The 9,994-nt window shown below is 48.5% G+C and overlaps 1 protein-coding gene across 10 annotated transcripts in view; it reads left to right on the forward strand.

Annotated features, from left to right (window-relative positions):
• Positions 1 to 9,533, forward strand: part of DDX11 (DEAD/H-box helicase 11) — a 47,045-nt gene extending 37,512 nt beyond the window's left edge. For 6 of the 10 annotated variants that reach the window (XM_053921077.2, XM_053921076.2, XM_053921075.2 and 3 more), the window contains 9 exons: positions 5,386 to 5,458; positions 5,760 to 5,863; positions 6,544 to 6,693; positions 6,951 to 7,019; positions 7,113 to 7,213; positions 7,619 to 7,703; positions 8,006 to 8,084; positions 8,275 to 8,429; positions 8,512 to 9,533. In XM_053921077.2, the coding sequence (XP_053777052.1) occupies positions 5,386 to 5,458; positions 5,760 to 5,863; positions 6,544 to 6,693; positions 6,951 to 7,019; positions 7,113 to 7,213; positions 7,619 to 7,703; positions 8,006 to 8,084; positions 8,275 to 8,429; positions 8,512 to 8,541 (846 nt within the window). In that variant the 3' untranslated portion in view covers positions 8,542 to 9,533. Of the gene's footprint in view, positions 1 to 5,385; positions 5,459 to 5,759; positions 5,864 to 6,543; positions 6,694 to 6,950; positions 7,020 to 7,093; positions 7,214 to 7,618; positions 7,708 to 8,005; positions 8,085 to 8,274; positions 8,430 to 8,511 lie in introns of those variants that run through there. The other 4 variants (XR_008426457.2, XM_071221004.1, XR_008426458.2 and 1 more) reach the window with 4 other exon arrangements.
• Positions 9,534 to 9,994: the final 461 nt, after the last annotated feature.

Here is a 9,994-nt window from a genome sequence, read left to right on the forward strand (position 1 = left end):
TAATGGCAATGAATAACTACCTATCGATAATAACCTTAAATGTAAATGGATTAAATGCTCCAATCAAAAGACATAGAACAGCTGAATGGATAAGAAAACATGACCCACACATATGCTGCCTACAAGAAACCCATCTCAGGACAAAAGACTTACACAGACTGAAAGTGAAGGGCTGGAAACAAATCTTCCAAGCAAACGGACAGGAAAAAAAAGCAGGGGTAGCAATACTCATATCAGACAAAATAGACTTCCAAAGAAGGGCCATAAAGAGAGACCCAGAAGGTCACTTCATAATACTCAAAGGAAGAATCCACCAAGAAGACATAAACATTATAAATATATATGCACCCAACATAGGAGCACCCAAATACATAAAGAAAATCTTGGAGGATTTCAAGAAAGATATTGACAGCAACACAATTATAGTAGGGGATTTTAACACCCCACTATCAAAAATGGACAGGTCTTCCAAACAAAAGATTAACAAAGATATTGTGTCACTTAACAATACCCTAGAGGAAATGGACTTAACTGATATATACAGAGCTTTTCATCCCAAAGAAGCAAAATACACATTCTTTTCAAGTGTCCATGGAACTTTTTCAAAGATAGACCACATGATAGGACACAAAGCAACCCTCAACAAATTCAAGAAAATTGAAATCATATCAAGCATCTTCTCTGACCACAAGGGTCTGAAACTAGAAACCAACCCCAAGGGTAAAAACCCAAAACACTCAAAATCATGGAGACTGAATAGCATGCTATTAAACAATGAATGGGTCAAGAATGAGATTAGGGAAGAAATCAAAAACTTCCTGGAAACAAATGAAAACGAACTCACAACAACCCAAAACCTATGGGACACAGCAAAGGCAGTCCTGAGAGGGAAATTCATAGCAATACAGGCCTACCTTAAGAAGTTAGAAACAGTTCACACAAACAACCTAACCCTACGCCTACAAGAACTGGAGGAACAACAACAAAGACAGCCCAGAGCAAGCAGAAGGAAGGAAATAACCAAGATCAGAGCAGAACTAAATGACATAGAGACTAAAAGCACAATTGTAAGGATCAATGAATCCAGAAGCTGGTTCTTTGAAAAGATAAACAAAATCGACAAGCCTTTAAGTAGGCTTATCAAGAAGAAAAGAGAGAGGATCCAAATAAACAGAATTAGAAATGAAAGTGGAGAGATTACCACTGATACCACAGAAATACAAAGGATCGTAAGAAATTACTATGAAGACCTATATGCTAAGAAATTTGAAAACCTAGATGAAATGGACACATTTCTAGAAAAATATAATCTTCCAAAACTGAATGAAGAAGAAGCAGAAAACCTGAACAGACCAATATCAGCAAAGGAAATTGAAGCAGTCATCAAGAAACTCCCATCACACAAAAGCCCTGGACCAGATGGTTTCACAGGAGATTTCTACAAAGCATTTAAGGAAGAACTAACCCCTATCCTTCACAGACTATTCGAAAAAATCCAAACTGATGGAAGACTCCCAAACTCTTTTTATGAAGCCAACATCATCCTAATCCCAAAACCAGATAAAGACACAACGAAGAAAGAAAACTTCAGGCCAATATCGCTGATGAACATAGATGCTAAAATTCTCAACAAAATATTAGCAAACCGCATCCAGCAATATATTAAAAAGATCATCCACCATGACCAAGTGGGATTCATCCCAGGGATGCAAGGATGGTACAATATTCGCAAATCAATAAACATAATACATCACATCAACAACAGCAAAGACAAAAATCACATGATCATATCAATAGATGCGGGAAAAGCATTCGATAAGATACAGCACCCATTTCTGATAAAAACACTCAGCAAAGTGGGAATAAAGGGAGCAGTCCTCAACATAATTAAGGCCATATATGAGAGACCTACAGCCAACATCACATTCAATGGACAAAAACTTAGAGCTTTCCCACTAAGATCAGGAACAAGACAAGGATGCCCTCTCTCACCACTCCTATTCAACATAGTATTGGAAGTCCTAGCCACAGCAATCAGACAAGAAAAAGCAATAAAAGGCATCCAAATTGGAAAGGAGGAAATGAAACTGTCACTGTTTGCAGACGACATGATAGTGTACATGGAAAACCCTATAGACTCCACTCAAAAACTACTCGACCTAATAAATGAATTTGGCAAAATAGCTGGATACAGAGTCAATACCCAGAAATCAAAGGCATTCCTGTACACCAACAACGAAACTGCAGAAACACAAATCAGGAAAAAAATCCCATTCGATATAGCAACAAGAAAAATAAAGTACCTAGGAATAAACCTAACCAAGGAGGTAAAAGACCTGTACTCAGAAAACTACACAACACTGAAGAAAGAAATTAAGGAAGATACAAACAAATGGAAGCATGTACCATGTTCATGGATTGGAAGAATTAACATCATCAAAATGGCCATACTACCCAAAGCAATTTATAGATTCAATGCAATCCCTATTAGAGTACCCATGACATATTTCACAGATATAGAACAAACATTGCAGAAATTCATATGGAACCATAAACGACCTCGAATAGCAGCAGCAATTTTGAGAAAGAAGGACAAAGCAGGAGGTATCACAATACCTGATATCAAACTGTATTACAAGGCCACGGTAATCAAAACAGCCTGGTACTGGCATAAAAACAGGCACATAGACCTATGGAACAGAATAGAGAGCCCAGAAATAAACTCAAATCTATACAATCAATTAATATTTGACAAAGGAGGCAGGAGCATAAAATGGAGCAAAAACAGTCTCTTCAACAGATGGTGTTGGGAGATCTGGACAGCTACGTGCAAAAAAATGAAACTCGATCACCAACTTACGCCATACACGAAAATAAACTCAAGATGGATAAAAGACTTAAATATAAGCCGTAACACCATAAAAGTCCTTGAGGAAAACATTGGCAGGAAAATCTCAGACATTCCACGCAGCAACATCCTCACAGACACATCCCCTAAAGCAAGGGACATAAAGGAAAGAATAAACAAATGGGACCTCATCAAAATAAAAAGCTTCTGCATGGCTAAAGAAAACAGCACCAAATTACAAAGAGAACCAACAATATGGGAAAACATATTTGCCAATGATACCTCAGACAAGGGCCTGATCTCCAAAATATATAAAGAACTCACACAACTCCACTCCAGGAAGACAAACAACCCAATTAAAAAATGGGCAAAGGACTTGAACAGACACTTCTCCAAGGAAGACATACAGAAGGCCCAGAGACATATGAAAAGATGCTCAGCATCACTAGCCATCAGAGAGATGCAAATTAAAACCACAATGAGGTATCATCTCACACCAGTCAGAATGGCCAACATAAACAAATCCACAAACAAATGTTGGAGAGGATGCGGAGAAAAGGGAACCCTCGTGCACTGTTGGTGGGAATGCAGACTGGTGAGGCCACTGTGGAAAACAGTATGGAATTTCCTCAGAAAACTAAAAATGGAACTGCCCTTTGACCCAGTAATTCCGCTGCTGGGATTATACCCTAAGAACACTGAAACACCAATCCAAAAGAATCTGTGCACCTCAATGTTCATAGCAGCACAATTTACAATAGCCAAGTACTGGAAGCAACCGAAGTGCCCATCAGCAAACGAGTGGATCCAAAAACTATGGTATATTTACACAATGGAATTCTACGCAGCAGAGAGAAAGAAGGAGCTTATGGATGAAACTGGAGAGCATTATGCTAAGTGAAATAAGCCAGGAAGTGAGGGACAAATACCATATGATCTCACCTTTAACTGGAACATAAGCAATAGAAGGAAAAAGCAAACAAAATATAACCAGAGACATTGAAGTTAAGAACAATGTAACAATAGCAAGGGCGGGGGTGGGGGGGTGGGGGCGGGGACAGTGGGTAGAGGGGATTACAGGAACTACTATAAAGGACACATGAACAAATCCAAGGGGGAGGGTGGAGAGGGGGGAGGGAAGTGGGTTCACCTGGGGTGGGGTGAAGGGATGGGGGGAAAAGGCATACAACTGTAATTAAATAACAATAAATAAATTAAAAAAAAAAAAAAAGAAGAAGATGAAAACGTGTGTGGTTCCAAAGTTGAAACTAGAAAAAGTTTCAGCAAGTCTCACTTCCACCCCTGTCCAACCTGTTCCCCATTCCTGTAGGTGATGAGCATGTTTTATTAGCTGATGGTCTATCTTCCCACTGTTTCATGTGATGTTTTCACAAAAATAAGCAGATGTATGTCCTTATTCTTTCTCCCTTTTCTTTTTTACTTACCTCAAAGGCGGCAGTATCTGTTTTTCTGTGCTGGTACGTTCTGGCAGTGCCTCCACACCAGTACACAGGGGCGGAGCGGGCCACAGTCCTGTGCTGGGCTGCGCAGTTTTCTGTTGGGCAGGTGTAGCACAGCTCAGGGGACCAGTCCCTGTGGGAAGGCGGTCATGCTCTCACACGTGACTTCACAGGAAATACCCTTGTACAGGTGCTATTTGCTTTGTTGAGCTCTATCTTCAGGGGAGACTCCTGAATGTGGGGTTGCTGGCCTAAAAAGTAACTATGTACCTCATTTGTTAAATATTGTCCGGATGCCCTCAGCCTGGAGCAGCACCATTCTGTATCCCACCCAGAGTGTAAGAGGCCAGTTTCTCCAGAGTGGTCCAACTTTAGGATTTGTGCCCATTTGATAGGTGAAAAACCCAGATGGAGCTCTTTAAATACAAGATACAAAAGCTTATTCCTCCCCCTAGAGATTCTTTATTTTTATTTTTTGTTTTTAAAAAGATTTTATTTATTTTTAGAGAGAGGGGGAGGAAAGGAGAGAGGGAGAGAAACATCAATGTGTGGTTGCCTCTCATGCGCCCTGTCCTGGGGACCTGACCCACAACTCAGGTGTGTGCCCTAACTGAGAATCGAACCTGCAAGCCTTTGATTTGCAGGCCTGCGCCCATTCCACTGAGCCACACCAGCCAGGGCTCCCCCTAGAGATTGTTATTCAGTAGTCTGGGCTGGGGCCAGCCATGTATGTATGTATGTATATATTTTAAATTCCCACTCTGATTTTGTTGCACATCCAGAGCTGAGACTCACTGCCAAATTTGCCGAATTCCCTTTGCCATTGCTGCGAGTAGTTTAAATGAGACTGCCAACACCGGCATCATTAAACTGGTTTTTCGTGTTTGCTAATTCGTTATCAGCCTTTCCTTTGACCTCTCTTCTGTTCCTAGGTCCTTGCTGCCTCCTCACCCTGACTTCTGTCTTTGCAACTTATTCCCTCTTCCCCTCCCTGCCAAGGCCCCTGTCTGCTCAGACCCGAGGTCCCTGTCCCTGGACCCCTGGGAGGTCACAGAGCCTTGATGTTGTGGTCTTCAGGTGTCTGACTTTCGGGAGCAGCTGCTGGCATGTGCTGGGGTGGCAGCTGAGCGACTGGTGGAGTTTTCCTGCGGTGAGGATCCGTGTCCAGGGTGGAGTGGGCCACATGGTCACGTCATGGGCTGTGTTAGAATTGAGCCATATGCTGTTAGCAGGCCTAAGGCACTGAGGGGACCATGGGTTGCCAGCTGTCTGTGTCCCTCCACTTAATGGGAGAGGCCTGAGCATCGCTGTTTTACTGTGGAAAGGGGATGGGTGGGTGAGCGTTGAAAATTGCCACCCCTAGTCTAGAAGACTAGGGCAGTGCTCCTTGTGGCATCTGCCTTGCAGAAGTCTGTACCTCCTGTGTTCAGACCCTCCCTGGGCCTCCGCAGGTCACGTGATCCCTCCAGACAACATCCTGCCCCTGGTCATCTGCACTGGGCCCTCCAACCAGCAGCTGGAATTCACATACCTGAAGAGAGAGCTGCCTCACATGGTCAGTACCAGCCAGCCAGCTTCACCGCTACCTTTGCTGGGGTGGGAAGGAGATTTCTGGGTTCGGGGGCACGCTGGCCAGTCCAGAGCTGGCACAGGACGAATAGTATCTAGATGTTTATCGAGGAAGGTCTGAGTTTCTCCGCACCCCTCACCCCTTGGGCTGCTAAGTAAGTTTTCCTGACACCTCCAGCCATCCCCATAGGATGAAGCTCACTCAGGAGAAAGTGGCTCATTCCCTTCGCTTCTCTTGTCATTTGGTTATATTGGCTCCTGCCTGGCAGGGACGCAGGTGTGGGGGCACTTCTCTAGTGGCATACCTCGGGTTTTCAGTGCCCGATCTGTCACAGACGGTGCTTAATCCCAAGTTGCCCACAGGACATGGGGAGCTGGGGTAGGGCGGCCTTGGCACACACCCACAGCAGTGCAGCTCTGCTGTACTCTTGCAGCGGTGTGTCAGATGCCGCCAGTCACCGGGACGTCCCTTGGGTGTGTTTGGTAGGGAGGGTGGCACGTTTCAATCTGATTCCCAGCCGTGGGGGCGTTGCCCAGCTGCAGGCCTCCCTGACTGCATTCATCTGTGGGTCTCTGTACTTGGCTCTGAACACTAAGGTTAGGAGCCTTTGGGGGGCGTGGCTTCAGGAGTGACCTCCTGGAGGGCTCCTTGTCTTCTTTTCTTAGATGGATGAGATAGGTCGCATCCTCTGTAACTTGTGCAATGTGGTCCCCGGAGGGGTGATCTGCTTCTTCCCCTCTTATGAGTACCAACACCAGGTCCATGCCCACTGGGACAAGAGTGGCCTGCTGGCTCGCCTGGCTGTCAGGAAAAAGGTGAGCTACCCCTTAGCAGGACCTTCCACTGTGGGGACAGCGAACCCAGAGTTCCTCCTGGGATTTCTCGTGCACATCAATCCAGATGGTCGGGCCTCACACATGGGGGCTTCTCCTGCCACTTCTGATCCCTGAGGACCGACCAGAGGAGTCTGTGAAGCCCCCGGGGCTCTACGGGCTGGCAAACAAGGCCTGGAGCAGACCTGTGAGCCAGGCATCCCGAAACCCTGTTCTGGGAAACATCTCTTTATGTCCAGATATTTCAGGAACCTAAGAGAGCAAACCAGGTGGAACAGGTGCTGACAGAGTATTCCAAGTGCATTCAGGTGAGAGGTGGAACTCAGGCCTTGGGTCCAGACTCATGGGGTTGGCGTCTAAAAACGCTTTGATGACGTCCCAGCTTTGGGTGGTCCCCACAGTGCCTTGTTCAGGCAGGAGGCACGGTGACAGGGGCCTTGTTGCTCTCAGTGGTCGGAGGCAAGATGAGCGAAGGCATCAACTTCTCTGACAACCTCGGCCGGTAAGTAGTGTGCTCCATGTCTCCTGGAACACTGATACCCACCCACCCCCCACTCCAAGCTTCTCTCCACCACGCCCCCCAAGCCCTTTGCAATCTGCTGCCATCTGAGTCTGCACTTGGGCTGACCGTGCAGGTCTGTCAGCTACATGGGGAAGTGGTTCGGCAGCTTTGGGTTTGCCCCTTTGAGGCCAGGTGAAAAATGAGGCAGACTCAAACTGTACTGAACTCAGTTCCTTGATCTAGCTGGGATCTCTTAGGCAAAAAACCCCTTTCCAGGTGGTAGGTTTAGGGTGGGGAGGAAGATGCAGAGCCGCTGAGCATAGCTTGAGGACTGCGGGAGTGGTAGACGCAGGCTTTGTCACGTGTGGGTGAGGACCCAGCCCTTCCGGTGTGCCTCCACCCCAGGTGTGTGGTCATGGTGGGCATGCCCTACCCCAACATCAAGTCTCCAGAGCTCCGAGAGAAGATGGCCTACCTGGATCAGACCCTTGTGAGTACCTCCAGTGTTCGGAGGATGAGGGGAGAGGGCAGGGATTGCTCAGTAGCCCCAAGGACTACGGTACACTGGGACTTCCCACCGCCCCTTGCTGTGTGCCAGTTTCCTGTTTGCTCAGAGGGATGGTGGCGTCCTCCGTGCCCTCTGGAGCCGCACGTGACATCATCCTATCAGCTGCTGGCATTGCACCCCAGAAGCTACTGGTCTTGCTCACACCCCAGGAGTGTCATTTTTTCAGGACACTAGGCAGGAGGCAAGAAACAGTTCCGATAGGTCATCTCCTTTGCCCTTCCCAGCCCCGAACCCCAGGTCAGCCCGCCCCAGGAAAGGCTTTGGTGGAGAATCTGTGTATGAAGGCTGTCAATCAGTCTATAGGTGAGCCTGGGACTGTTCCTAGCTATCAGGATGAATCGTTGGGGAGGGAGAGAGGAAGAGGGAGGTGACAAGATGGGGTCTCTCACTGGCCATCTCTCCATTCTGGGGGCTGAGGAAGGGAAAGGGACACAACAGCAGTGCTCTGTCCGGGAGGCAGGTTTAATCAGAGCCCCGACCTGTTCCCATCCAGGCAGGGCCATCAGGCACCAGAAGGATTTCGCCAGCATAGTGCTCCTGGACCAGCGGTATGCCCGTCCACCTATCCTGGCAAAACTGCCTGCCTGGATCCGAGACCGTGTAGAGGTCAAAGCCACCTTTGGCCCCGCCTTCGCTGCTTTGCGGAAGGTCAGTCCTGCCTTTCCCTTCCCGGAGAACTCCCCACCAAGACCCCCATCTAGTGTTTCATGGTCTTGCCCTCTCTCCCCAGTTTCATCACGAGAAGTCTGGCCTCTCCTGAAGGACGTCCACACTTGTCTGGCATGCAGACCAGACCCCTTCTGGAATCACTGGACCACCAGGACCCAGGAATAGGCACAGAGGCCAATAAGCGAAAACTAGGTTACTCGTGAACACTGGGTCCTGCCATCCTTGGGATCTTTCCTCCTGTTCACCACAGCCCAGTGAGCTCCCTGCCCTGCTTCCTGGCCAGCCTTTCTGGGCGGCTGTGGAAGCTGCACCTTCCACTGCGGGGGTCTCTGTCCCTGCTCGTTTCTCAGCATCTACTTCATCAGAGGTGAGGTGGAGCAGGCCTTTGCTGCCTCCCTTTTGTCCTCCTCCCCCTTGCCTAGCTCAAATTAGCTGTTTGAGACCTTCACCCTTTCCTCAAAATTAAGGACGTTCCCCATCCCCAGCACCCCTGGTGTCCAGGGCTCCTCTGCCCTCAGGCTTCTGGTTTCTTCATCCAACTGCCATCTGGGGATTAAGCACCACCTCTGAGAAATCAGGCACTGAAGTCACTGAGAACTGGGAGCAGGGCCCAATGTGCTGCTGCGCCACCTGCTGGCCTCACTTCTTTACTTCTAGGCTGCTCCCTAGCCTGTTCAGGCCCTGCACAGCATCCTTATCCCCCTGGATGGGTACCAGGTCCTGCAAGTCTGTAGCATCTCTCCCCTTCGCAAACACTTGGGCAGACTCCGAGACACCTCTTCCCCTGACACCAGCAGCTACACCGAGGGTCATTAGGCTTTCAGCACGACTACTTTTACACACTCTGTGTCTGCCAGCCAGGCATTTTTTCCTGTGTGAGAATACCCCAGCCCCCATCTGCAACAACTGCCCCTGTTGACTACACCTCTTCTCTCCCTGACCCCAGAGAAAGGGGCCTTGGTCCCCTGGGCACCCGGCCCCATTGCCTGAGACCAGTGGTAGCAGGAGCACAGGCCCTGGCGTGGAGGAGTTTGCATTCTGCATGGCTCTAGTTCTTTAATTAAAAGTGCACTGTCGGTTGATGCCCAGCTCTGCTTTCTATTTCTTTGTTGATTCGTGCACTGCTGTATCTCAGAGTCTCAGGAAGGAGCGGAGCACACCAGTGAAGGAGGTGGGTGGCTCACGGGCATGGAGCCAGGGCCCCCTCCCCACCCCTCAGGAGCCAGCCTCCCTGCTATTCAAGAGGGCCCAGCCACAGCCCTGGTGGTCCTCCAGGATCCCCACCGCTCCAAGGGCAGCAGGGGCTGAGAGACCTGCAGGCTAAGGAGCCCATCCCAGCTGCTTCCATGTGAGGGCAAGAGCCTCAGCCTGGGTTTGGGGAGAAGGAGCCACTGAGCCCCTAATTTCCCAGTCATCTTCATCTTCCTCTCCAGGTGGCTGCTCTGAGGGAGGCGGGATGGAGTCTCACATTAGAGCGCAGGCTCCTCCCTGGTCCCTCACTGGCCCTGGACCCAGGTCCTTTTCCAGAGATGCCTGGGAGGGAA

This window comes from Desmodus rotundus, chromosome 3 (assembly GCF_022682495.2).
Source record: "Desmodus rotundus isolate HL8 chromosome 3, HLdesRot8A.1, whole genome shotgun sequence".
NCBI lineage: Eukaryota > Metazoa > Chordata > Mammalia > Chiroptera > Phyllostomidae > Desmodus > Desmodus rotundus.